The 27,688-nt window shown below is 60.0% G+C and overlaps 1 protein-coding gene across 3 annotated transcripts; it reads left to right on the forward strand.

The window, feature by feature from the left end:
• The first annotated feature begins 394 nt into the window (after window positions 1-394).
• FLNC (filamin C) lies at window positions 395-27,450 on the forward strand. 3 transcript variants are annotated; one of them, XM_030308385.1, is made up of 49 exons: window positions 395-770; window positions 5,109-5,357; window positions 6,924-7,021; window positions 7,171-7,321; window positions 7,417-7,535; window positions 7,744-7,821; window positions 8,017-8,179; window positions 8,356-8,556; window positions 8,912-8,974; window positions 9,763-9,900; window positions 10,296-10,422; window positions 10,566-10,702; window positions 10,913-11,106; window positions 11,200-11,313; window positions 11,921-12,064; window positions 12,284-12,407; window positions 12,543-12,703; window positions 12,910-13,000; window positions 13,090-13,259; window positions 13,480-13,597; window positions 13,687-13,949; window positions 14,341-14,938; window positions 15,600-15,773; window positions 15,881-16,043; window positions 16,324-16,484; window positions 17,154-17,321; window positions 17,402-17,525; window positions 17,978-18,134; window positions 18,210-18,399; window positions 18,585-18,608; window positions 18,731-18,978; window positions 19,425-19,505; window positions 19,807-19,906; window positions 20,156-20,296; window positions 20,566-20,694; window positions 20,787-20,960; window positions 21,588-21,749; window positions 21,863-22,066; window positions 22,485-22,637; window positions 22,722-22,844; window positions 22,958-23,200; window positions 23,392-23,661; window positions 23,762-23,899; window positions 24,127-24,242; window positions 24,819-24,951; window positions 25,046-25,222; window positions 25,373-25,591; window positions 26,223-26,432; window positions 26,557-27,450. In XM_030308385.1, the coding sequence occupies exons 1-49, from the start codon at window positions 416-418 to the stop codon at window positions 26,742-26,744; spliced, it is 8,226 nt and encodes a 2,741-aa protein (XP_030164245.1). In that variant the 5' UTR covers window positions 395-415; the 3' UTR covers window positions 26,745-27,450. The 3 variants fall into 3 exon arrangements, with proteins under 3 accessions (XP_030164245.1, XP_030164246.1, XP_030164247.1); XM_030308386.1 differs by lacking the exon at window positions 8,912-8,974; XM_030308387.1 differs by lacking the exons at window positions 8,912-8,974; window positions 19,425-19,505.
• Window positions 27,451-27,688: the final 238 nt, after the last annotated feature.

The raw sequence follows: 27,688 nt of genomic DNA on the forward strand, positions 1-27,688 counted from the left end.
AGGCGGGGCCGCCCGCTCCGCTCAGCCCCCACCCGCGGGCCGGGCGGCATTCCTGGGAGGCCGGCGCTCTGACGTGGACTCGGGGGCCGCAAGCGCGGCGTGGGGGGGGCGCGGCCCCAGGGGCTTCTTAAACCCCCCGCCCCGGCCCGGCCCGCACTTCCCGAGCACTGCTCCGCCCCCGGAGGGAGAGAGAGAGAGAGACAGAGAGAGAGAGCGCGGCCGAGGAGCCGAGGAGGCCAGCCGAGTCCCACCAGCCAGGGCGCGAGACAAGTTGAGAGCAGCGCAGCGCAGAGCTGCGAGTCCCGCGGTCGCGCCCCGACAGCGCCCCGACAGCGCCCCGACAGCGCCCCAGCCCCAGCCCGAGCCCAGCCCGAGCCCAGCAGGCAGAGCAGCCCCCGCCCCAGCCCGCGCCAGCATGATGAACAACAGCAGCTACTCAGAGGCCGCCGGCCTCGGCCTGGGCGACGAGGTGGACGACATGCCGTCCACGGAGAAGGACCTGGCGGAGGACGCGCCGTGGAAGAAGATCCAGCAGAACACGTTCACGCGCTGGTGCAACGAGCACCTGAAGTGTGTGGGCAAGCGCCTGACCGACCTGCAGCGAGACCTCAGCGACGGGCTGCGCCTCATCGCGCTGCTCGAGGTGCTCAGCCAGAAGCGCATGTATCGCAAGTTCCACCCGCGCCCCAACTTCCGCCAGATGAAGCTGGAGAACGTGTCCGTGGCCCTCGAGTTCCTGGAGCGCGAGCACATCAAGCTCGTGTCCATCGGTCAGTGCGGGCGAGCAGTGCACGGACACAGCGGGGAGGGGGAAGTGCCCCAAGAAAGGGCTGGCCCCTGGGGGCGGCGGACACAGGTGCTGGGTGGGTGCCGGGAGCTGAGGTAGGACAGAGAGTGGCCCCCTGGCCCAGGGAGAGGGCCCTGGCCCCTGCTCTCCTGCCATCGATGCAGGCCATATGGGCAGTGCCTTCACACCCCTCTGTCCCTTCAGCGGGATATTGGGGTTCCCCAGGGGAGTCCACACCTTACCGTTTCTAAGTCGTCCAGCTCAGCCTCCCGGCACACACTCCCATCAACCCGCCTCTACTCATTGTCCCCTTTCTTGCCATGGGGCCATCCCAGCCCATGCTTGAGAAGACAGGGTGCCCATTACTGATTCCTGGGGGGCATTTACTCCCTAAACAAAGCAAAGAGTTTCTTTGCCTCCCAGCACGTCCATGGGGGAGAAGCAGGCTGAAGGCAGGTCAGGGAAGCTGGTGGCTAGGCAGGCAGTGTGGGGGGGGGGGGAGCAGGCGGGCTCCACAGGCCTGTGCTTAGCAGCTGGGTTCAGGCCCCTGGGCCAGGGCAGGCAGGGCCCAGCCTCAGAAACCTAAAAAGGCACTAAGAGAGGGCAGAAAACCTTAACCCCTGCCTATCCACCTCCTGCTTTAGCCTGCGCAGGAGGGTGCTCCCCTAAGTCCATGCCAGGCCCCAGCCCACTCCCTAGGACTGGATTGGCTGCAGCTAACTGTCTGGGTTGAGAGGAGGGAGGGGAAGGCCTGTAGAAGGGAGGAAGTCATTGAGTGTAACCAGATTTGGAAGGTGTATCAGTGCTGGTGGGGGTGGGGAAGCGCTCCAGGCTTGGGAGCTTGGGGAGCTGAGGGTGGGCTCTGAGTGGTCAGAGGCTGCTCCTCCCCTCACAGCCCTGCAGTCCTCCCTGCTGGCTGGGGGCCTAGGGAAGACCCCCTACCCCAGTGGTGAGCTCTTAAGAGTCTTGCTGTGATTTACAGGAAAGGGCCCCTTGGGGTGCACCCCAAAACCCCAGGAGAAGAGTTTCACATGGGGTCCGATGCCTTCCCCCACCAGGCTACCCCAAAGATAATTGAATATCTGTCCACCCCCACTCTCCCTCAGGGCATCTCTAGGCCTCCTGAATTAGCAGCTGAAGTCAGTCCGGGGCCCTTTGCCCTGTCCAGTCCCCTCTCTAGGCCTTACCCCTCCTGCCCCAATACTGCCCCCCCACCCCACCCGCTCTGGCCTGGAAATAGCCCTGCCTCCGTGACACAGCAGATGTCTCTGAGCTTTCCAGAAGGACAAGCCTGAGGACAGGGGTGGGGGAGGGGACCCTGGTGTGTGTAGTGGGGTGAGGGCTACAGAGTGTGTGTGTTGGTGGGGGGTTGGTCGGAGGATTTGTGTGGGGGAATCAGAGACAAGTCAGTCCTGGGGCTGTCATCCCCCTGCATGCTGAGGTTTGACCGACAGACTGGCGGTCCCAGGTGGGGTCTCAAGAGGAGGGCCTGCGGCCTCACCAGGACTTTATAGGAAACTGCTCAGCCTTCCTCTCCCCTCCCCGCTGCGGGGGCCGCCGGCCCCTCTCCAGGCCTCATCCTTCCTGAGCGCACCTCTCCCCTCCCCCATGGTGGTGCCTGGCTCCGGCCCCTTGGCTCAACAGCGGAGGGGCCGGCTCAGAGTAGAGGGGGAAGAAGGAAAAGATGGTTTGGGGGCGGGAGGGACGCTCCTGGGTTCCCGCTGAGAGGAAGGGGAACTGTTCCCCATTTGGGCCAAGTGGCTCACTCGTGCTGATGAGATAAGCTGTCAGCAATTTGGGGCCGGGCCTGAGGCTGAGGGTGGAGGGAGGGGGCACAGGGGGCGGGGCTGCTCGACCCTGAGGAGATGTCAAGGGATTCCCCACCAGGGGCGGCTTTCTGCTTCCTCTGGTTCCCTCTGGCCCGATCAGTGGTGGGAAGGGGCTATGGGGGGGTGGGGGCCTCCTCTGGCCCTTATCTCAGGACTGCGATGGAGCATCTGGGCACCTGGGAGGGGGTCAGAAAGACTCCCCACTTCCCTTTCCAGGAGTGGGGTGGGGGCTGGGGGCTGGGAAGTCCAGCTAAAGAATGGGGTGCTCAGCCCGGGTTGAAGGAGCTGTATGCCCTTACCCCAGCACCCCAACCCGGCCCCCACCAGCCCCTCAGCCCCTCCAAACAAAGAGGCCTAATGAGGCAGCTCTGTGCCGCAGCTGTTCCCCAGTTGCTACTCCTTCTAGAGCCAACAGCTGAGGGAGGGGCCAGAGGGGGGCAGCAGCTGTGCCGGCACCTCCCTCGCCAGGGCCCTCTCTCCTTCCCCACCCCTGAGGCCTGGGGTGGCCTCAGGGTCTGGCTGTAGGGCTCTTCCCACCCCTTTGGGGGTGTCCCCAGGCTGGAGAAGAAGTGGTGGCTCAGGGTGGGAGGGAGGAAGCCTGAGCTCCCCTTTTCTGCCTGGCCTGGGGCAGGAATGGGTCTGGAGAGGAAGGTCATTGCTCCGGAGCAGGACTGTAGGTCCCTCTCCTGCCCCAAGCCGCAGTGGACCACTTGCTGTCTGGCCCAGGGCCAGTCACTGGGGAGAGACTTCTCCTTGCGGCAAATATGAATGGCACCCCCTCCGACCCCAGCGGCCTCAAGGCCTCCCTCCCACGAATCTGGCCCCTCCCCGCCCCGGTTTGCAAGAAGCTCTTCTGGGTGTGTGAGCACTGGCTTTGGAGGCTGTCGGGGTGGTGAGAGGCCTCGGGGCACTGGGTGTCAAGACTGTGTGAGAGTATGGCGGCCTGTGTGTTTGAGAGAGCGCCCTGAAGCACCGGGAGGGAGGCCGGGAGTGAGTTGTGTCATGGAATCTGAAAGCTGCCAAACCTTTGTGCTGCAGCAGAGCCAGGGGGAGAGGGGGCGGGCTGGGGAGCTGCCGGGGAAGGAAGGATGAATCAGTGAAAGGGTGGGGGAGCCAAGGGGGCCAGAGCTGGAGGCCAGAGGGATAGAGAGGCTGCGATTCCCCCTCCTGGGGGCTGGTGGGGATGGGGTGGGGGATGCTGGGGTTCCCCAGGCCTTTGGTCTCCGGACTGTTTTCTCCCAAGATCTAGGGGAGGAGGAAAAGTTGTGTAAGGGGTGTGGGGGGGGGGAGGGGGGTGCGCCTCCAGCCCCACCCTCTCCCATCTCTCAGGCAACACCAGTAAACAAGGCTGAATCTTCTGTCCCCCCTCCCAACCTCCTAAAAGTAGTGTTCAGGGAAGCTGATGGATTTCAGGCCTGCATTGCCCTTTACAAATAAGCTGGCTTCCAAAGACTCATACTGTAGGCCATCCCGGCTCCTGGATATTTCACTCTGGCTGTTGAAGGAGAACGAGGTCTCCCGAATCTTGAGGAAGCGATTCTGGTCCCTAGTATTCCTCCAAGGTGGGGATGGGTGAAGAGTCTCAGCTTCTGAGACTTGAGTCCACACGGGTGACATTCCTCCTGGCTCATGTGAAATCCCACTGGCCCCAGCATTTGAAAACATGATTTTCAAGCCTTACCCAAGCATGCACTGTACCCCCCTCTCCCTCCCCCTCCCCGAACTTTGTTCCAAAAGCCTTTTATGGTGTTCAAGAGGAGAATTCGGCTGGAACCAGGTTAGTTCTAATTCCTCTCTAATTTCAGTTTTTTTAATATTCATTCAACTAGTATTTACTGAGATCCTACTAAGTCCTAGGCTCTGAGTGTAGAGAAATAGTGTCTACTGTGAAAGAAACCAAAGAGTACTTACTATATGATTCCATTTGTATAAATCTCTAGAAAATGCAAACTAATCCATAGTAACCAAGGGCAAACCAGTTGTTGCCTGGAAAGGAGGACAAGGAAGGGCAGGCGGAGGGACCACAAAGGGGTACGTGCAAGGAAATCTGGGGAGAGGTGGATAGGTTTATGACTTGTGGTGATGGCGTTATAGGCACATACATGTTGTCAAAGCTTGTCCAGTTTAATACGTGCAGCTTGTGTGTCAGGCACACCTCAATAAAACTTAAAAAATGAAAACGGCACAGCCCCCCCGCAGAGGCTTACAATCCCGGATGATCGCCAGGGGGCCTGTAGCCGGATGGAGGCCCACGCACGCGCTGTTCCACAGGTGAAAGTACCTGCCGTGGGGCATGCTGTAGGTAGACCCAAAACGTTAGGCCTCTGGGCGCGGCCTTGGCCTTGCTGGAGGGTGAGAATCCGGTAGGCCGAGAAGGGGGCAGGTTCCGAAAGCGGGAGGCCTGACCCCCTCTGCTCTAGCAGCTGCCTCGTGAGCTGAGCTGTGGAGGGCAGCCCCCTCGCTGAGCCCAGCGTGTCCCCTCCACTCTGCAGACAGCAAGGCCATTGTGGATGGGAACCTGAAGCTGATCCTGGGTCTGATCTGGACGCTGATCCTACACTACTCTATCTCCATGCCCATGTGGGAGGATGAGGAGGACGAGGACGCCCGCAAGCAGACGCCCAAGCAGCGTCTGCTCGGCTGGATCCAGAACAAGGTGCCCCAGCTGCCCATCACCAACTTCAACCGTGACTGGCAGGATGGCAAAGCTCTGGGCGCCCTGGTGGACAACTGTGCCCCTGGTAAGTGGACCAGTGGGCCCATCATGGAGCCCTTCGCTGGTGGTGCTGAGGGCTGTGGCTGTCAGAATGCGTATCTCCGCGCTGGGGGATCAGGACGGCCTGTGGGGCTTGCCCTCTGCTCCAACTGAGAGTCATTGCTGGTGACGGGCCCTTCCTGCGGGTGTGACAGATACTGCAGCTTGCAGCAAAAGGTTCAGAATTCCTCATTTTGCAGACAAGGGCAATGAGGTCCAGAGAGGGCCAGTGATTTGTCCAAGATCACACAGTTTATCTGTGGCAGAACTGAACTTGAGCCCAAGGTCTCAACTTCCTGCTCCATGCGTGTCCTACTTTGCCATACGCGTACCATTTCTGCTGAGCTGAGAGAAAGGAAATATGGTAGGACTTGTAGCAAGAAGCCCAGAAGTCAGACCCTGAGAAGGTTCTTCTTTGTGAGGCTCTGGGAGAGGTTTGAGGAGGGACTGAGGCTGGTGTGCTGCTGCCCAGTGACAGGTGGCCCAACACTGTCCTCTCAAACGTGGGCCCTGGCCTGGTCAGGTGCGGGGGGGGGGGGCAGTCAGGGCCCATGAGAAGACTGAGGCCCTGACTGGCTAGAGCCCTGCCCTATATGCATCTCCCTTTCTGACCATCACCTCCCAAGAAGATAGATCGCCTTCTAATCCGAGCCGGTCAGCTCTGCCTCTGGGGAGCCACGGCCCCTTGGGAGAATCCTCCCCAGTCTGGGGTCAGCTGGGGAGCAGGGGGTGGGAGGCGGGGGCACCAGCCGCCTGGGAAGCATTCCCAGCTGCTGAGCCATTGCCCACAGCTGGTGAGGCCGCCAGAAGTGAGCTCAGCTGTTCCGGCCGGTCATGGATTCCAGCCTTTGAGCCGGCCCCCTCCCAGCCAGTGAGCATCACCCCTCCTCCAGCTCTGGCCTGGACCAGGCACCCCCTGACCTTTGCACCCCTTGACAGGAGTGATCTGGAGCTGCCTCAGCATTCTTCCCATTAGGAGGGCTGTGTTTTGGGTGGCCACAGAGGAGAACCTATCCTCTCATAACATGCCCTTATGTGCCTCAGTTTCCCCAAGTGGGTAATGAGGAAGGAGAGGGTGTCTTAGGCTCTAAGGCTGACGTGGGAAGTGTTTGGAGCTCTAGGACTTGAGGGAGGCTGTGAGGAGACCTTGTAGAGGATGGCGTCAGAGGCATGTGCAGGATGGAACCTGCTGCCCTGAGGCAGCAGGAGTGAGGCGGGAAGGACTGGGAGGGGGGCGGTCCTGACAGGGTCTGCGCTGGGGCCTGGGCCAGCAGAAGGCTGACTGGCAGGGCTGGTGCCAGGCTGCATCAGCCAGGGCAGAAAGGCCTCATTGTTGGTGCTAGGGAGGGCTGCCGCGCCTCCCAATGGCGATGGGCATCCCAGCGATGGTCCGTAACGTAGGGGGGCAGCAAGAACCTGGCTGGTCAGGGGCCCAGAGCTGCGCGCCAGCGGGCGTGACCCCGCAGCCTGTGAGGGTGTCGGGTGAGCAGATGCTCTGCATTCTGACTGGCTGCCTTCCCCTACTCATCGTCTCCCTCTACCATCTCTCTAGGCCTGTGCCCTGACTGGGAAGCCTGGGACCCCAACCAGCCTGTGGAGAACGCCCGGGAGGCCATGCAGCAGGCGGACGACTGGCTCGGGGTGCCCCAGGTACACGAACAAAGAGGGTGGGGGAGAGTAGGGGGCCAGGAGGGCCAGGACGGGGGTTGGGTCTATGAGGATGCCCGGTCAAGAGGGGGGGAGAGCACCGAGGTCACTGGGTAGAGGGCACCCTGTAACTCCCTTCTTCCCTGTGGCAGGTGATTGCCCCCGAGGAGATTGTGGACCCCAACGTGGATGAGCATTCTGTCATGACCTACCTGTCCCAGTTCCCCAAGGCCAAACTCAAACCTGGTGCCCCTGTTCGCTCTAAACAGCTGAACCCCAAGAAGGCCATCGCCTACGGGCCTGGTACGTGTCGAGTCCCTGCCGGTCTTCCCTGGGCAGTTGGGTCCATCCTAGGATGGGTCTCCCTAAGTAACCTGGCTCTGCCGTCTGTCCCTCAGGCATCGAGCCCCACGGCAACACTGTGCTACAGCCTGCCCACTTCACCGTGCAGACGGTGGATGCCGGCGTGGGGGAGGTGCTGGTCTACATTGAGGACCCTGAGGGCCACACCGAGGAGGTATGGAGAGCTGCTGAGGACGAGAGGGAATGGCATGGGCTTTGAACCAGAGACCACGGGCTGCTAGCAGGACTGGCCTGGAGATGGCTGCCAGAATTAACTACTAGGCCGGGTTCTGGGGGAAGCGTCACCGTGGGTGCTGCCAGGCACTGTGGGGTCAGCAGGGGCTGCAGCCTCTGTGACTTCCGGTCTTTTCCCTTCCCAATAGGCCAAAGTGGTTCCCAACAATGACAAGAACCGCACCTATGCTGTCTCCTATGTGCCCAAGGTTGCTGGGTTGCACAAGGTATCTCCCTGCCGACCCTCCCCATCCCGCTCACGTCCTTGGCTCTGTCGTCGTGGAGCCCTCTCTCAGCTCGCAGCCCACCCCAGCATGCCCAGCAGCCCACCTCTCCCCAGCCTTGGTTGCGCCCTGCCCATCCACCCCCTCTCAAAAGAACTGCTTTCCCCAAGAGGCTAACATTTGGCCCCTGACCTGCAGGTGACTGTGCTCTTTGCTGGCCAGAATATCGAACGCAGTCCCTTTGAGGTGAACGTGGGCATGGCTCTGGGAGATGCCAACAAGGTGTCAGCCCGTGGCCCTGGCCTCGAGCCTGTGGGCAATGTGGCCAACAAACCCACGTACTTTGACATCTATACTGCGGGTAAGGATGGGCCCTAGGGGGATGTCAGGCGGGCAGCGCATGACTACATGGGGTGATGTGGATGGGGGACAGGGGCAGGGTCTCAGCCAGAGGGTGGGTGGTCCCAGAGTGAGGGAGCCCCGAGCAGCTGTTTGTGTCCAGAGAGGGGGTTGCTGACGGCTTTTTGTGCACGGCAGGGGCCGGCACTGGTGATGTTGCCGTGGTGATCGTGGACCCGCAGGGCCGGCGGGACACGGTGGAGGTGGCCCTGGAGGACAAGGGCGACAGCACGTTCCGATGCACGTACAGGCCTGTGATGGAGGGGCCCCACATGGTGCATGTGGCCTTCGCTGGTGCCCCCATCACCCGCAGTCCTTTCCCCGTCCATGTAGCTGAAGGTAAAAGGCCCTTCACCCAGCCCCACAGTCACCCTCCCTGAGGCCAGGACACAGAATTGCCACCAAATTCCGGGGCTGAGGGTTTATGGGAAACAAACCACTAAATCCAGGGGTGGGAGGGGAGCCGGCGTTAAAATAGGTAGAATATCCATGGGGCGGGGGCAGGGGGTAGCTCTGGAGAGATGTCATCCTGGTCATCTCTCCACCTACTATCCCAGGGAGGGTCTGGAGACCACAGCAAAGTATACAGACAGGTGCCACCTTGCAAGGGTTGTGGGGGCATATGTGATGGGCACTCATACCCCAGGCCCTCGGGTGGTGACTCCCGCCACTTGGTTCTCTCCCTGCCGCTCAGAGCCCTTGCCGTCACACGTCCCCTCCGTGCCCATCATCCACCAGGCCAAGAAAGTGGTGCCACGTTAGTACTGTCCAGGGGAGGTGGGGCCAGCATGGCCACAGCTGACTGGCCTCACCTGTGCTGTGTGGAATGGCCCAGGCAGTGTGGAATTGCCCCCCTTCCGTGGCATTCTGTGACGGGCCCCAGGTTCTGTGCCATTGCCTGTGTCCTGTGGTAGGCCTGGATTATACGTCCTTGCCTGTTTTGTGGCATCCCGTTGGGTCCTATGCCATTTTATGTGTTCCGTGGCAGTCTGAGATCACTCTTCTTTGGCCTGTGTTCAGTAGCAAGGTCTGGGTTCATTGCCACTGGTAGTGTTCTGTGGCAGGCTGATTTCCATGCATTGCCTGTGACCTGCAGAAGGCTTCATGTTATGTTGAATATCTCGTTCTGTGGCCTCGCTTAGTGTTTTATGGCATGACCTAGTCCTAAAGCTGCTATGGTGGCTCTGCCTGAGAAGGCTCAGATGGCTCTGGGTTGGTGGCTTTGGGTGGTTTGGGGCCTTCCCCTATCTCTCTTTGCCCCACTCTCTGCCCAGGCTCTGCCATGTCTGTGTCCCAAGTGACACTGACTCTGAGAAGCCCAGCAGGGAGGGTTTCTTGTAGCTGGCTCCTCGTCCAGCATGGCTCCCAAGGGCCCCAGTTGTGTCGGGGGCCCTGGGGAGCACGGGGGAGGACTGCATGAGGCCATAGCCTGTGCCTGTGAGGGTCAGGAAGACTATGTCCAGTGAGGTGGGAAATGAGTGGTGAGGGGCTGAGGCTCTGTCTCCAGCCCCTCAGCACCCCTAATCTTCTCCTTCCAACCCCCAGCCTGTAACCCTAACGCCTGCCGTGCCTCTGGGCGGGGCCTGCAGCCCAAGGGTGTGCGTGTGAAAGAGGTGGCTGATTTCAAGGTGTTCACTAAGGGTGCCGGCAGCGGGGAGCTCAAGGTCACAGTCAAAGGGCCAAGTGAGTGCCGGGGCCCAGGACTGGGGGGTGGGAGAGCAGGGAGGAAATATGGCCTGTGGTTCTGGCTTCCTGAGGGCAGTGACAAGAGCACCATGCCCTGCCCCGGAGAGACTCCAAGAAGAGACTCTGCCCAGAGGTACCATGGGACCTTAGGCATATTGTCTCCTCTCTTGCCTCAGTTTCTCACCTGCAAACTGGAAATGATCCTTTTCACCCTACACGCTACTCTGGGTGTCATGCACAGGGATGGCATGTGGTCCCTGCCCGAGTTTCAGCTCTGCCCACTAGTCGCACTGCCCTCAGGCTGGGCCCGGGTGCCGGGGTCCCTGAGGGGATTGAGGACCTGTGGCTCTCAGACTGGTGATCACCTCCCTGTGTGCTCCCCGTCTCCTCAGAGGGCACAGAAGAGCCAGTGAAAGTGCGAGAGGCTGGAGATGGCGTGTTCGAGTGTGAGTACCACCCTGTGGTGCCTGGGAAGTATGTGGTGACCATCACGTGGGGCGGCTACGCCATCCCCCGCAGGTAAGCACCACGCACCCGCCAGGCCTGCCTGTCTGGGGCCTCACAGGCTGGGGAGGGGAGGACGGGCTGCCTGAGGGAAGAGAGGACTGGTACCTCTGGCAGAGGTGCTTCCCGGCATTGACCCCAGATCCCTCTTCGCCCAGTCCTTTTGAGGTACAGGTGAGCCCAGAGGCAGGAGCGCAGAAGGTACGGGCCTGGGGTCCCGGCCTGAAAACTGGCCAGGTGGGGAAGTCGGCCGACTTTGTGGTGGAGGCCATTGGCACGGAGGTGGGGACACTGGGTAAGTGGCTGGGTGGCAGCAAGCGGGAACGCTGGGGAGTGGTGCGATGGAGGGACACGGGGGGGTGACCGGGGACGGGAGGCAGGAACGCTGGGTAGTATCAGGATGAGACGGAGTGGGATGGAGGGGTGACTGAGGGAGCGATAGGAGACCTGCCCGAGTGTCCAAGCTGCCTCTTGGACTCCCTGATCTTCCCTCCATCGCGCCCAGGATTCTCCATCGAGGGGCCCTCACAGGCCAAGATCGAGTGTGATGACAAGGGGGATGGCTCCTGCGATGTGCGGTACTGGCCCACGGAGCCTGGGGAGTACGCCGTGCACGTCATCTGCGATGACGAGGACATCCGAGACTCACCCTTCATTGCCCACATCCAGCCAGCCGCACCTGACTGCTTCCCGGATAAGGTGGGGTCCTTGGGCCTGCATACTAGCCCGGGATGGGGTGAGCAGGCCCTCCTCCAGTCCCCAACCTAGCCCTCCGCTCCTCCCCCTGCACAGGTGAAGGCCTTTGGGCCTGGCCTGGAGCCCACTGGCTGCATCGTGGACAAGCCTGCAGAGTTCACCATCGATGCCCGTGCTGCTGGCAAGGGAGACCTGAACCTGTATGCCCAGGTAAGTCACTGCCCGGTCCTGCTACCCCCATTGCCCTGGGCAGGAACCCTGGGAGGGCAGAGGCAGGTGAGAGGCAGAGGAAATTGTAGCGTCACTGGCCCGGCTTGACTCTCACAGATCCAAAAGAACTATGGGAAACTTAAAAATGTTGTGTTTTCTGATGATAACCTTATGAACATATTTTACCAAAAGTGTATTTTTTTGTACTAATAATTTTGCAATTGAAAGACGATTTGAATATAACATTGACTTCCCAAGTCCGTTTCTCATGCTGCTGTCCGCTAATCCCTTGAAGTTAATGAATGTACTCTTGGGTTCAAGAGGATGATTTTCCTTTAACATGTTCACTATTCAATTTTAGAAACATTGATTTAACTCAGCCTTTTCCCAGCTAACACATTGCAGATGCCTGGGTTGGGAGGCTGGGCCACACAAATGGCTCCCAGGGCGTGCTCCCCGCCACCATAGCACGTGGCACTGGGCTCTTCTGGCCTGAGGTCTGAGGCAGTAGGTGAGGAGGGCTGCCTGAGGCCAGCAGAGGGCGTCAGTGCTCTGAGGAGGCCGGAGTGTTCTTAAGACTCTCGTTTGGTTACCCCCCCCCCCCCAGGATGCTGATGGCTGTCCTGTCAACATCATGGTCATCCCCAATGGCGACGGCACCTTCCGCTGCTCCTACGTGCCCACCAAGCCCATTAAACACACCATCATCATCTCCTGGGGAGGCGTCAATGTGCCCAAGAGCCCCTTCCGGGTGTGTCCTCCTGTCCTGCCCCCCTGCCGCCTGGGGTCCCAGAGGGAGGGTGGAGCCCCATACAGGACATGTTGGTCGTCCCTGGGCCCTTGTCTCCACTCCCCACCTCAAAACCCACAAAGAGGCTGAGGCTGGTCCCGCTGAGGCCGGGGTGGGTAGTGATGGGGTATGGGGCCTGTGGGAGGGGCCCTGGGCTGAGCATCAACCTCCTCCCGACAGGTGAACGTGGGAGAAGGCAGTCACCCTGAGCGGGTGAAGGTGTATGGCCCAGGCGTGGAGAAGACGGGCCTCAAGGCCAACGAGCCTACCTATTTCACGGTGGACTGCAGCGAGGCTGGGCAAGGTGTGCCTGGCTGTGGTCAGGGGAGTGGGCGGGGCCTGGGAAGGTGGGGCTTGCACTGTGGCCAGATCCTGCTTCTAGCTAAGAGGGGGCGGCCATTGAGAACCCACTCATGGCCCTGTGCCTGCCTCCCCTCAGGTGACGTGAGTATCGGCATCAAGTGTGCTCCTGGAGTGGTGGGCCCTGCAGAAGCTGACATCGACTTTGACATCATCAAGAACGACAATGACACCTTCACAGTCAAGTACACCCCCCCAGGGGCCGGCCGCTACACCATTATGGTGCTGTTTGCCAACCAGGTACCCTACCCTTGGCTTCTGGCCGTCACTGGTGGCCTGCAGCCTCCAAGCCTAAGCCGCAGCTTCATATCCTGTCCTTTGGGGACAGTTGCGCAGCCATCGACAGAGCACTTTCTGTGTGCGGGCGGTGGGCCTCAGAAGGAACAAAGGGGCTGTTTCAGAAGCCACCTTTGCCTACCCTGACCAGATCGTTTTTTTCCACCCAGGAGATCCCTGCCAGCCCCTTCCACATTAAGGTGGACCCATCCCACGATGCCAGCAAAGTCAAGGCTGAGGGCCCTGGGCTGAACCGCACGGGTAGGCGTTTGGGCGGGGGCTGGGCTGGGCCGGGATCGATGCTAGGTGTCCACCAGGCCCTCACCGCTGTCTTGGGGTGGGCTCCCCAGGTGTGGAAGTCGGGAAGCCCACTCACTTCACGGTGCTGACCAAGGGAGCCGGCAAGGCCAAGCTGGACGTGCACTTTGCCGGGGCTGCCAAGGGTGAGGCCGTGCGGGACTTTGAAATCATCGACAACCATGACTACTCCTACACCGTCAAGTACACCGCCGTCCAGCAGGTGTGTCCCGCTTCCTCCCCACCCCACCCATCCTGGTTGACGAGGGTCCTGCATCTCCTTCCGCCAGTCTCCTAGGACCACTTCTGGGTCGTCTTGGCCCTTTCCTGGCACCTATCCTCTCTGGCTGTGCCACTCTGAGCCCGAGGTCCACATCGGCCAAGGGCATGTTGCCAGGCCGTGTCTAAGCCACCCAGTTCTAACCTCTTCTTGTACCCGATAGGGCAACATGGCAGTGACGGTGACCTACGGTGGGGACCCTGTCCCCAAGAGCCCCTTTGTGGTGAATGTGGCACCCCCACTGGACCTCAGCAAAGTCAAAGTTCAAGGCCTGAACAGCAGTAAGTGGGGCAGGAGCCGCCCTGGAAGGGAGAAGTGCTGTGGGGTGGGCCGGAGTCTCTGCTCACTGTGCCCCTTGACCTCTCTGCAGAGGTGGCTGTGGGGCAAGAACAGGCCTTCTCTGTGAACACACGTGGGGCTGGCGGTCAAGGGCAGCTGGATGTGCGGATGACTTCACCCTCCCGTCGCCCCATCCCTTGCAAGCTGGAGCCTGGGGGCGGAGCTGAAACCCAGGCCGTGCGCTACATGCCCCCTGAGGAGGGACCCTACAAGGTGGATATCACCTACGATGGTCACCCAGTGCCCGGTAGCCCCTTTGCTGTGGAGGGTGTCCTGCCCCCTGATCCCTCCAAGGTAAGTAAGGAGATAGGAGTTGAAGGGAGCTGGGATTTGAGGGTTTATAGGGAAAATGAATAAGTCACGGAGGCAAGAGGGCCCGTGTACCTGGAATGACTACAGCCCTGGGTCCAAGGCCACGGTGATCCCTCCATCTCAGGACCTGCCTTTGAAACAGCCTAGTTATGAAGAGTGTGGCCTTTGATCACACCGGGCTTGGGCTCCAGCTTCACTAACCGAGACAAACTGTTTAATCTGTCAGCCTCCATTCCCTCATCTAGAATTGTCGTAAGGACTCAGCCTGTCATAGCTGCTACAGTTAAAGGTGCTTAGTTGGGTGGGGAGCCACGAAGACCAGGCACGGGAGAGGCCGGATGTACGGAGACTATATACCTGCTCCTCTCCCTAGGTTTGTGCTTATGGGCCTGGTCTCAAGGGCGGCCTGGTAGGCACCCCGGCACCGTTCTCCATTGACACCAAGGGGGCTGGCACGGGCGGCCTGGGGCTGACTGTGGAGGGCCCCTGTGAGGCCAAGATTGAGTGCCAGGACAACGGTGATGGCTCATGTGCTGTCAGCTACCTGCCCACGGAGCCCGGCGAGTACACCATCAACATCTTGTTTGCCGAAGCCCACATCCCTGGCTCACCCTTCAAGGCCACCATCCGGCCCGTGTTCGACCCGAGCAAGGTGCGGGCCAGTGGGCCGGGCCTGGAGCGTGGCAAGGCTGGCGAGGCGGCCACCTTCACAGTGGACTGCTCGGAGGCTGGCGAGGCTGAGCTGACCATCGAGATCCTGTCGGACGCCGGTGTCAAGGCCGAGGTGCTGATCCACAACAATGCCGACGGCACCTACCACATCACCTACAGCCCCGCCTTTCCTGGCACCTACACAATTACCATCAAGTATGGCGGGCACCCTGTCCCCAAATTCCCTACCCGCGTCCACGTGCAGCCTGCTGTCGACACCAGTGGAGTCAAGGTCTCAGGGCCTGGGGTGGAGCCTCACGGTGAGTGAGAGAAGCGGAGCTGGTCAGGGAGCCCTGGACATCAGCAGGAGGGAGGGAGCAGGGCTGAGGGCTCAGGGAGGGCCAAGGCAGAGGTAAAAGGAGGGTCCTTAGGACTCAGGTACCCCAGAGAAGGAGCCAAGGACCAGAGGCTGGGCATGGAGCTTTGCCTCTGCTCACGTGGCAAAACTGTGTCTGCCTATGTGCGTCTTTCCGGGGAGATCCCAGCTTTCAGATCAGGTGCCTGATCTGAGAAAGCTAAGGACCCCAGTGTAGAGAATAGAGTGGGAAAGCTTTGGGTAGAAGGTCAGGAGATAGTTCAGCCCAGTTCAGTGAGTGTGAGTGGCCACCTGTTGGAGGCCAGCCCCTGGCGAGGCATGAGAGTGGAAGGTCAAGGGAGACAGAAGACCCAGACCCACCCTTGAAGGGCCCACAGCCTGGTGGGGTGCATGACATGAACAGAATATCACACGGTGGTGATGGGAGCGAAGCAGGGGCTTGGAGCACACGGGGGGGGGGGGGGGGGGCGGGCAGAGGGTGGCTGGGCTCAAGCTGGGAAGTAGCGGATAAGAGCAAGAGCCTGAAAGCTGGGGAGGGTGGAGGCATGAGCGACTATGTGAGGCTGCCCTTGACTCACACGGAGTACTCCTTTCCTGGGACCCAGGTGTCCTGCGTGAGGTGACCACTGAGTTCACTGTGGATGCAAGATCCCTAACAGCCACAGGTGGGAACCACGTGACAGCTCGTGTGCTCAACCCCTCGGGTGCTAAGACGGACACCTATGTGACAGACAACGGGGACGGCACCTACCGAGTGCAGTACACAGCCTATGAAGAGGGTGAGGACCTGGGCCGAGCGGGGACAGTGGGGAACCGATGACTCTCAGTGCGGATGGGGTGCTAGGGGCTGCGCATGCCCTGATCACCCTGTGTGGCTGGCTTCCAGGCGTGCATCTGGTGGAGGTCCTGTATGATGACGTAGCTGTGCCCAAGAGCCCCTTCCGAGTGGGCGTGACCGAGGGCTGTGACCCCACCCGCGTGAGGGCCTTTGGGCCTGGCCTGGAGAGCGGCTTGGTCAACAAGGCCAACCACTTCACTGTGGAGACCAGGTATCCTCCCCCTTTCCTAATCTGGACACCGATGCTGTAGCCACCCTGATCCCAGCTACTCACCCTTCTCCCTTGTCCTTCCGGTGTGCGCCTCATCCCACCCCTTCTCCAGGGTGACCCAGGAGCCTACCTCCCCTGGTGTTTCAAGATCAGCCCCTTTGTCCCTCCTCAGCTGGGCACCTGGCAGCCTGCCCTCTGTCCTCCACCCACCCCCTTCAGCGGCTCTTCCCTCTCCCTACTCACCGTTCCTAGCAGAGCTGAGAAGGGTGTTGCCTTGCAGGGGAGCTGGCACCGGAGGCCTCGGCCTAGCCATCGAGGGCCCCTCAGAAGCCAAGATGTCCTGCAAGGACAACAAAGATGGTAGCTGTACCGTGGAGTACATCCCTTTCACCGCTGGAGACTACGACGTCAACATCACCTTTGGGGGGCGGCCCATCCCAGGTGTGCAGAGAGAGTGGGTGGCGGGGGAGGGTTGTGCAGGGAAGGCATCAGTGACAACATGTGGCTGCTGAGGCTGTGGCCAAGAGGCAGGGCAGTGATTGTCGCTGATGGGACAACCCTTCGGTTCATTCCCACAGGCCCAGGGCTGGCGTCCCGGCCCTTTGCCTGGAGCGCCAGACCTCACGGGTTCAGTCACTCAGGCACAGTCCAGGCCACTCTCGCCGGCAGAGGAGAGCCTCTCTCTCATGCCTTCTCGCGCTGTCCGCAAAGAACAGGGCTGAGCTGCTTGGGCAGGTCGTGTCTTCTGTTATCGCAGAGCTTAGGCATGCTGAAATTGGACATTTTTTTTTCCACCTTAACTTTTCTAACTTCATGGTCAAAAGTGCATTTTATTTTTAAAATAATCCATTTTTAGCATTTTATTAAATTAAGAAGGTCTTCTTCCAGGCCTGTGGCCCAGCACATAATAAGGTTTGCCCCACCTTAGTCTGCAGCCAAGTTTATTTGTCCCCGTTTATGAGCAAGTTCCTAAGCATTTGGACATGTTGGTCTGGCCTCTCTGAGGGTATTTCAGAGGCAGGGAAGGCAGGGAAGACCTCTCCCCTGCCTCCTTGGCGTCAGAGACCTTTCTGGGCAGGTGGGTAGGGGCTGATGTCCTTCTCCTTGCAGGGAGCCCATTCCGGGTGCCGGTGAAGGATGTGGTGGACCCTGGGAAGGTGAAGTGCTCAGGGCCGGGGCTGGGGGCCGGTGTCAGGGCCCGGGTACCCCAGACCTTCACGGTGGACTGCAGCCAAGCCGGCCGGGCCCCACTGCAAGTGGCCGTGCTGGGCCCCACAGGTACCGAATGTCTGGGGCAGGGTGGAAGGAGGCGGGGCGGGGCACCAGGAGGCTTTGCTGACCCTCCCCCCCTTGCTCAGGTGTAGCCGAGCCTGTAGAGGTGCGTGACAAGGGAGATGGCACCCACACCGTCCACTACACCCCAGCCACCGATGGGCCCTACACGGTAGCCGTCAAGTATGCCGACCAGGAGGTACCACGCAGGTGAGAAGCACTCTTGGGCTCCCATGCTGTGGCTGAGCGCTGGGGCGCTCCCACTGGGGCCACACCTGCCGGCCACTGGCAGGGCCCTGGGGGTGCCCTCCCCCACCGTTTTGGCCTCATCCGGTCTCTGGCTCAGCCACCCCCGCTGCTCTTCCTTGGGGCTCCCTGCCTGTCACCACACAGGCAGCACAGCCCCAGGGGCTCTCCTTGGGCCGGGCTTTCCCACCACGTAGCTACAAAATGAGTGCCTTGGGAGAAGGCGGCCTCCTGCACCCTCTTCTTTAAACCGACCACAGCATCTTCACTGGGAACGCAGGAATTCTTAGGGTCTGTCACGGGTACCCTCGAGTAATCCTCCCACAAAACTCAGGATGTGGTCTGCCCCCTCCTCCCCGCCCCAGAGTCCTCCCCCCAGACCCCCGGCCAACTGTCCATCCTTTCTCTCCGTCAAGCCCTTTCAAGATCAAGGTGCTTCCTGCCCATGATGCCAGCAAGGTGCGGGCCAGTGGCCCCGGCCTCAACGCCTCTGGCATCCCTGCCAGCCTGCCCGTGGAGTTCACCATCGATGCCCGGGATGCCGGTGAGGGTCTGCTCACCGTCCAGATCCTGGTGAGTCCATGTGTAGTACACTTCCCCGGTCAGGGTTTGGGTACAGGCAGGCCCTGACCTCTGCTTCTCCCCCAGGACCCGGAGGGAAAGCCCAAGAAAGCCAACATCCGAGACAACGGGGATGGCACGTACACTGTGTCCTACCTGCCAGACATGAGTGGCCGGTACACCATCACCATCAAGTATGGCGGCGACGAGATCCCCTACTCACCCTTCCGCATCCATGCCCTGCCCACTGGGGATGCCAGCAAGTGTCTTGTCACAGGTAGGCACCCACCCCATGTCCTCTGCCCCTGCTCACCATCGAGCACCCCTCATTGCTCTTCCAGGTCCCTAGCCCAGTCCCCAGGGGACTGCTGGTCAGAGAGCCCACCTCTCCCACCTCCCCTGCCCCCACCCCCCCACCCCCTCTCACCAGCTACGTGGCCTCACACTCTTCTCTGTTTCTAGTGTCCATTGGAGGCCATGGCCTGGGTGAGTGCCCTTTTTCTTCTCTTCTCACTGTGGGCTGAGGTGGTAGGGGCAGCTGGGAATGGAGAGGGACTGAGCACAGCCCCCACAGACCTTCAACCTGGCTTGGCTCTTCTGGGTGGCAGGTGCCTGCTTGGGACCCCGCATCCAGATCGGGGAGGAGACAGTGATCACGGTGGACGCCAAGGCGGCAGGCAAGGGGAAGGTGACGTGCACGGTATCCACTCCGGATGGGGCGGAGCTCGACGTGGATGTGGTTGAGAACCACGATGGTACCTTTGACATCTACTATACAGCGCCCGAGCCGGGCAAGTACGTCATCACCATCCGCTTTGGAGGCGAGCACATCCCCAACAGCCCCTTCCACGTGTTGGTAAGTTCCAAGGCCCTGGACACTGGCTGGGGAGATGGGCCCTCTTAGCAGCGGCAAGGAATCACGAACCTGTCCGCACACCTGATAGATTCTGGGCCCAGAGTGTTCCAGAGTCAAGCCATTGATTTCCCACAGCCTCCCAACTTGGGAGTTGAGCACAGCCCGTTTTCTGGCCCCTCCAGTGGTTGGTCGGCTCTCTCTGGAGGAATTTGCCATGTTCTTCTCTGATCCTCAGGCTCACTGTCCCTATACATACCCCCAAGGTGGCCCTGCAGGACGATGAAGCCCTCTAGAGGGTAAAGCACTCAAATTATTCATACTGCCTCATGGGCAGCCTGAGATTTCAGATCTCTGGGCCATTCTCTGAGTCCGCTCTCACTCACTCGAGCTGGCATGAACTGGCCTACCGGGTAACAAGCCATGCTCTCCCGTGCCTTGTCTCCCAGGCGTGTGACCCCATGCCCCACGTGGAGGAGCCTCCCGATGTGCTGCAGCCGCACCGGCCCGGCCCCTACCCCACACACTGGGTACTGCCGCCTCCCACACATCACCCTCCTCCTGCTCCTTCATTTCTTCCTTCTGATCCTCAGTGGCCAGGGTTGGGGCATGGTCTGGGGGCCATCTTGGGGAGCAGGCGGGAGTCAGGCTGGGCAGACACATCCCTGAGCTGAGCACGGCACCTCTTCTCTTGCAGCTGACACACCTCTCCTGCCACTCTGGTTTCACCATTAACCATCTTGTTCTTTCCTATCTCTGACTTCAATTGTGACTCAGGCCAAGCTCCCCAGGCCTTCCCCAGCCAATGACTGTTCCTCTCCCCTGCCCCAGGCCACAGAGGAGCCAGTGGTGCCTGTAGAGCCAATGGAGTCCATGCTTAGGCCCTTCAACCTGGTCATCCCCTTCACCGTGCAGAAAGGGGAACTCACAGGTACTGTCCGGGGGCCCCAAGGCAGGAGAGCTCAGAGTGGGGACTTCTTCCAGGCCAGAGGGGGGAAGTGAGCTACCCAGGGTTACACAGCAAGTTGGGCAGGGCTGCAATTCAGACTTGAGCCTTCTGTGTCCCAGTTCGGGCTTCATCTCACTGCTCCAGGCTACCTCATGGTGCCTGGGACAGCAGGGAAAGGGTGGGCTGTGGTAGGATAAACAGGGTCCCCTGCATAACTGTGTTCCCTGGCAGGGGAGGTACGGATGCCCTCTGGGAAAACAGCCCGGCCCAACATCACCGACAATAAGGATGGAACCATCACGGTGAGGTATGCACCCACCGAGAAAGGCCTGCACCAGATGGGGATCAAGTATGACGGCAACCACATCCCTGGTAAGTTGGGACCAGGCTGAGAGGAACCCACAGTGACTTCATTCTTGCCTGCCTTCTTTTGACAAATATTCACTGTGCACCTGCTGTGTGCAGACACAGCACACACCCCCAGGCCCTGGGGAGGCTGGTGTCTCGGTGGGAGGCAGGCTTCCATCAGACAGACCCCCACAGCAGACAGGGAAGCCACAGGAAGGCACTTGGGACCGTGCTGGGCTCAAGCAGCTCCCGTCTTCACTACTGACCCAGTCCCCTTTCTCTGTTTCCTTCAGGAAGCCCCCTGCAGTTTTATGTGGATGCCATCAATAGCCGCCATGTGAGTGCTTATGGGCCAGGCCTGAGCCATGGCATGGTCAACAAGCCGGCCACCTTCACCATTGTCACCAAGGATGCCGGGGAAGGTGAGGGGAGCTGTAGGCAGAGGGCTGGAGTAGAAGGCCAGATGCAGGAATGAGGGCAGGACCTCTGATCTCAGCCCCACCTCCCCCTACAGGGGGCCTGTCCCTGGCTGTGGAGGGCCCATCCAAGGCAGAGATCACCTGCAAGGACAACAAGGATGGCACCTGCACCGTATCCTACTTACCCACAGCGCCTGGAGACTACAGCATCATCGTGCGCTTTGATGACAAGCACATCCCAGGAAGCCCCTTCACGGCCAAGATCACAGGTGAGGTGGAAGTAGGCACACAGGCCTCCAGTATACGCCCCCAGCACACCATGGATGTGCAAGACCAGTGTGTTCAAGTAATCAAGGGTTGTTAGCGTAGGGGCCCCTCTGGGTGGAAGAGGGCATTTTTGTACAAATATCAGGAACATTCCATTCCCTGTAGCAGGTGAGAAATATCCACCCCTCAGGCTTTGAAATACATCATCTCAGTGTTTGGAGTAACTCTTAATGAAGTTAGGATACTGATAAACCTCCTTGATAGATTGGTAGGCCCAGAGAGGCTAAGCAACTTGATCAGAGCCACATAGCAAGTAAGGGATCCGTGCCGACTGGTCTAGTGTTTTGGTTCCATGAAACTGTGTGACTTGCGATTAAAATACACAGATTAGGGATTTATCCCATTTGGGCCGGAGGCATCCACAAGGCAGCTGGGGTAGGGGGCCCGTCTGGAAGCTTTGGCAGCTAACACGTGAATGAAGACCAGGCTCTCTTGGGCCTTCGGCCTCTCTGCCCCTTGGGTGGGCAGGTCTGTGGAGTCCAGCGGGGTCTGCCAGGAGGTCTCCTGAGCCCCATAAGAACACGCTACCTGGAGTCCTAACCGCCTGACATGTCAAACTCCCCCACCAGGCGATGACTCGATGAGGACATCACAGCTCAATGTGGGCACCTCCACGGATGTGTCACTGAAGATCACGGAGAGTGACCTGAGCCTGCTGACTGCCAGCATCCGCGCCCCCTCAGGCAACGAGGAACCCTGCCTATTGAAGCGCCTGCCCAACAGGCACATTGGTGAGTGTGGGGCCGTGGGGAGGGGCCTCAGGAAGAGGAAGACCTGAAAGGAGCTGGGAAGGGGTGCTCTGCCAGGCCTTGGGCACCATGCCTGACCACCCCCCTTTCCACAGGCATCTCCTTCACCCCGAAGGAGGTTGGGGAGCACGTGGTAAGCGTGCGCAAAAGTGGCAAGCATGTCACCAACAGCCCCTTCAAGATCCTGGTGGGGCCATCTGAGATCGGAGATGCCAGCAAGGTGCGGGTCTGGGGCAAGGGCCTGTCTGAGGGACACACCTTCCAGGTGGCGGAGTTCATCGTGGACACTCGCAACGCAGGTGCTTCTCGCCCCAGAAACCCCTTGTTTTGGCTGGTGCTTCCAACAAGGACTTGAACTTTCCTGCCCAGCAGCCCTTAGTCATCGCCTCCTCCCTGGACTTCCCGTTCTGGGGTCCATTTGAGGGAAAGTACATTTCCAGGTCATTCCTCTTAAATGTTAAGAGAAAGTTCAGCTCTCTTAAGTTTCTGACTGTCCCTCACTCACTGGAACCCAAGAGGCCCACCTGGGGGAATTTTCCATACTGCCCATCCCGGACTGTCTGGTTCAGTGTCTGGCTTACCCCTCCTCCCACAGAGCCAGCTTTCATTGGTGGTTATACATGCTGGGTGCCTGGTCCAGACAGAGCCTGTAGTGGGGGGGGCGGGAAGAGCAGGGTGGCAGGGCCTGAGGGACACGTGTCCTTTGCTTCCTGCCAGGTTACGGGGGCCTGGGGTTGAGTATTGAAGGCCCTAGCAAGGTGGACATCAACTGTGAGGACATGGAAGATGGCACATGCAAAGTCACCTACTGCCCCACTGAGCCTGGCACCTACATCATCAACATCAAATTTGCTGACAAGCACGTGCCTGGTAAGCTTTGGGCCACAGCTGGGCAGGGAGAGGCCGGGAGGCCGGTGTCTGAGCCATCTGCTCCCCCCACCTCTCCCCCTCCAGGAAGCCCGTTCACTGTGAAGGTTACCGGTGAGGGTCGCATGAAGGAAAGCATCACGCGGCGGAGACAGGCACCTTCCATTGCCACCATTGGCAGCACCTGTGACCTCAATCTCAAGATCCCAGGTAGGAGCCAGGAAGAGCCTGGCAGGGCTCGGGGGAGGGCAGCGGGCCCAGACCCTACCCCACGGGGCCCCGTCCTTCCGGCACACTCACCTCCACTGTTCCGTGCCCCCCAGGGAACTGGTTCCAGATGGTGTCTGCCCAGGAGCGCCTGACGCGCACCTTCACACGCAGCAGCCACACATACACCCGCACAGAACGCACGGAGATCAGCAAGACGCGCGGCGGAGAGACCAAGCGTGAGGTGCGGGTAGAGGAGTCCACCCAGGTTGGTGGAGACCCCTTCCCCGCGGTCTTCGGGGACTTCTTGGGCCGGGAGCGCCTGGGCTCCTTTGGCAGCATCACCCGGCAGCAGGAGGGTAAGCATGGCCGTGCTGGGCCAGGGTCCTCACAGGGAGGCTGGGCCTTCTGTCCCCTGGGACAGGATGGGGAGGGCACAGGCAACTGGCCAGGGTGTTCTGGGAAGGGGAGGGGTCTTACTGAGGGAGGGAGGGAAGGTCCAAGGCTGGGGGCAGCCCCAGCGTCAGCCTAACCATCCCACCTCCTGCAGGGGAGGCCAGTTCCCAGGACATGACTGCACAGGTGACCAGCCCATCAGGCAAGATGGAAGCCGCAGAGATTGTCGAGGGAGAAGACAGCGCGTACAGTGTGCGTTTTGTGCCCCAGGAAATGGGGCCCCATACAGTCACCGTCAAGTACCGCGGCCAGCACGTACCTGGCAGTCCCTTTCAGTTCACTGTGGGGCCGCTGGGTGAAGGTGGTGCCCACAAAGTGCGGGCTGGGGGCACAGGACTGGAGCGAGGTGTGGCCGGTGTGCCAGGTGAGGGGCAGGTGTCCAGGAGAGGGGGTGGGGGCAGGGCAGCTGGCAGGATGGGCAATCGTGCTAAAGAACTGCCTCTGCCCTGCTTCCCTGTCCCCAGCTGAATTCAGCATTTGGACCCGAGAAGCTGGTGCTGGAGGCCTGTCTATTGCCGTGGAGGGTCCCAGCAAGGCGGAGATTTCATTTGAGGACCGAAAAGATGGCTCCTGTGGGGTCTCCTATGTTGTCCAGGAACCAGGTGGGTGTCCATGATGGAGGTGGGAGCTGGGCCTGCCTGACCTTCCAGACTGGGTTTCTGCTCGCTGACCAGAGCAGAGAGATGGGCTACAGAACTCCCGCTTCACCGGGGCCCCTGCTCTTTCTCTACCCCATCTCCCTCTACCCCACGCCCCTGGGAGTGCGAGTCTGTCTCCAGACCTGAGCCCTGGCCCAAGGAGCCTGTCCTGACCAGCCTTCTCTCCCCAGGTGACTATGAGGTCTCCATCAAGTTCAATGATGAACACATACCAGATAGCCCTTTTGTGGTACCTGTGGCCTCCCTCTCAGATGATGCTCGCCGCCTCACTGTCACCAGCCTCCAGGTATGTGCCATGGGGTGGGGCCCCTCTGCCATCCTGAGAGATAGGCAGGAGGTGAAGGCAGGTCCATGTGTCCAGGGCTTAGCAGTGACCTTGGAAGAGACAGTCAGGCAGATGTCTCTCCCTCTTTCCCATCTTTCTTATTTGTATAGCAGGGGGCGCCATGCCTCACCCCAGGATCATCTTCTCACACTCCCACCCCCAATTGGCCTCCTTGTGCTTCTTCAAGTCCTCCCCAGTGACTCACCTCCTCCAGGGAGCCTCCCCAGGGCAGTCTAGGCCACACCCTTCCTCCTCTGGGCCTCTGGGCATTGACCTGCTTTATAGTGTTTGAATCTTATCTCTTTAGTCAGGACAGGATACATCATGTCATCCTCCACTGTGCCCAACACAGCCAAGTGGGCCCACCTCCTAGCAGATGCCAAGGCCATAGGCCCAGCCCCTGCCTCCCCCTCCCCTCCCAAGGGAGCCTTGGTGAGAGCCTCCCTGAGCCGGGCCAGGCTGGGGTCAGTGTCAGGCTGCAGACAGCAGTGCTCCAGACCCTCCCAGGATTCTGAGCACTGGCTGTGGCCTCTGCAGGAAACAGGGCTCAAGGTGAACCAGCCGGCGTCCTTTGCGGTGCAGCTGAATGGTGCTCGGGGTGTGATTGATGCGAGGGTGCACACGCCCTCAGGTGCGGTGGAGGAGTGCTACGTCTCTGAGCTGGACAGCGGTGAGCTGACCCTGGCCTTGCCCACCCATGCCAGGCCCTTCTGGGACGGGGAGGGGAAGAACAAAGGCTCACTCACCAATCCTCCGCCCCACAGACAAGCACACCATCCGCTTCATCCCCCACGAGAACGGCGTCCACTCCATTGATGTCAAGTTCAACGGTGCCCACATCCCTGGCAGTCCCTTCAAGATCCGCGTTGGGGAACAGAGCCAGGCTGGGGACCCAGGCTTGGTGTCAGCTTATGGTCCTGGACTTGAGGGAGGCACTACTGGTGAGTGCCTGGGGCTAGGGAGGAGGGTCCGATATTGGGGCACTCAGCTTCTGGTCCTGTACTGCCCTGTCCCAGAGGGCTGAGTCCTTGCAGAGGTCTGTTCTCGGAGCCTAGGGCCCAACCTACCGCCTTGCTACCTCTGGTCCCTAGGCGTGTCATCAGAGTTCATTGTCAACACCCTGAATGCGGGCTCGGGGGCCTTGTCTGTCACCATCGATGGCCCCTCCAAGGTGCAGCTGGACTGTCGGGAGTGTCCTGAGGGCCATGTTGTCACTTACACTCCCATGGCTCCTGGCAACTACCTCATTGCCATCAAGTACGGTGGCCCCCAGCACATCGTGGGCAGCCCCTTCAAGGCCAAAGTCACAGGTGAGTGCCCGGGGTGGGGGACATCCCTCCAGCCCAGCCTGCAGCCCAACCCAGCTTGGATGACTCCAGCAGCCATTCATATTCAGTCATAGTCTGACCTAAAATCCACGGACAACTTACCAGGAATAAAGTGGGCCTGACCTTGCACGGCACACCATTCTGTGGAACCATGGAGAATCATTTTTGAAAACCAAGTCCTTCTTCTTTACTGTTGTCTGTCACGGGATTAATTTTTCCCTGCAGTGGCTCCCAAGCTTTAGCTTAACTTTCTTCGTATGTTTCTGGTTTCCTAAAACACAAAGCTCAGTAAACATTTAGCAAGCTTTCCTTTTGGAAGCAGCGTGAAGGATCAGTTGGATATATGTTCCTTTTTAAAGGAAGACTCTTAACCCTGGGACTTGAGTTCCCAGACCGTGCCAGGGCTGGAGCCATCAGAGGCCCAGGGTCTCAGGATGAGCCATCAGAGGCCCAGGGTCTCAGGATGTGTGCACAGCCGGGCTCACTAGGAATTCTGGGTGCCGCAGCGGGGAAGGGATGTGGCCCACGGGGCTGTTGGTGCTGGCTGAGGGCCTGCTGCCTCAGGAAGGCAGGCCTCTGACCCAGCTTGTGTTTACCCCACGCTGTCCCTCAGGTCCCCGGCTGTCTGGAGGCCACAGCCTTCATGAAACATCCACAGTTCTGGTGGAGACCGTGACCAAATCCTCCTCAAGCCGTGGCTCCAGCTACAGCTCCATCCCCAAGTTCTCCTCGGATGCCAGCAAGGTGGTGACACGGGGCCCTGGGCTGTCCCAGGCCTTTGTGGGCCAGAAGAACTCCTTCACCGTGGATTGCAGCAAAGCAGGCATGCCAAGGGAGGAGAGGGTGGTTTCCTAGAGTGGGCAAGTGCACAAGAACATGGCAGGTGGGGGGCACCATGGGGCTGTGGGCCCCCGGTGTGAGCCAGCCCCTTCCGTCTCCCCCTTCAGGCACCAACATGATGATGGTGGGCGTGCATGGGCCCAAGACCCCCTGTGAGGAGGTGTACGTGAAGCACATGGGGAACCGGGTCTACAATGTCACCTACACCGTCAAGGAGAAAGGGGACTACATCCTCATTGTCAAGTGGGGCGACGAAAGTGTTCCCGGAAGCCCCTTCAAAGTCAACGTGCCCTGAATCCCTGAAGTGCCTCCCCCAGCCTCAGCCCCCACCTCCGGCCAATGCACACACACACACACACACACACACACACACAAACACACGTACCACACCTAGATGCACACGCACAGAATCAGATACCACAAACACCTGCCCTGGGGTGTGAAGTGAACGGCCTAGCCTCCCCACCCTGCCATGCCCCCAGGGGTTGGAGGGCTTTGTCTGTCTCAGGGCAGTGTTCCTCCCGTGAATGTGACACGAAGGTGGGCTGGGGGAGGGCTGAGGCCAGTGGGGAAGCATGTGTTTGGGGGTGTCTGCGTGTGTGAGAGAGGGCACCCTCAAACCGCACTGCCGGCCAGACCACCTTGCTGCTAAGGACTGTGTCTGGCCCCTCTGGTGGCCACGACCCCAGAGTGTTAAGGACTTGGAAAAGAAAGCACAATCGGAGGAGAAAACAGACCCAGAACCAGCAGCAGCGCTGGCACGTGGCCTGGCCCACAGCGATTTATATCTGCCCCAGCCAGGCTTCCTGGAGGACTGCTTTCTTTCTCCCTCTCTCTTTTTTTTTTTTTTTTTTTACGGTTGCACAGCTCTGCCCCATGGGGGGCCTTTTTTACACACTGCGAGGCCCAGCTTTCTGGGGAGACTTTTGCACATGTCATGCGGCTCTGCTGGGAGTCGCGTAAGTGGAAAACTCCAAATAAAGTTTGGCCTGTCGCAGAGGCTTGGCTGTTCTTGTGCATGTGCTTTCTATGGGTGGCCACCATGTATTTGGTAAGGCCTGGGATCTTGGTGAAATACCTGAAAGAACCAAGGACTGGTTCTCAGACTCCTAGAGAGCTGGTGGGTGGGAGAGGGAGGTGAACACTGTGTTCTGGAAGACTGCCCTATGACTACTGGCAGGCTTCCCTTTAGCCTGACCTCAAAGACTCTCAACAAACTAGGTCCTTAAAACAGCACAG

This window comes from Lynx canadensis, chromosome A2, assembly GCF_007474595.2.
Source record: "Lynx canadensis isolate LIC74 chromosome A2, mLynCan4.pri.v2, whole genome shotgun sequence".
Taxonomy (NCBI): Eukaryota; Metazoa; Chordata; class Mammalia; order Carnivora; family Felidae; genus Lynx; species Lynx canadensis.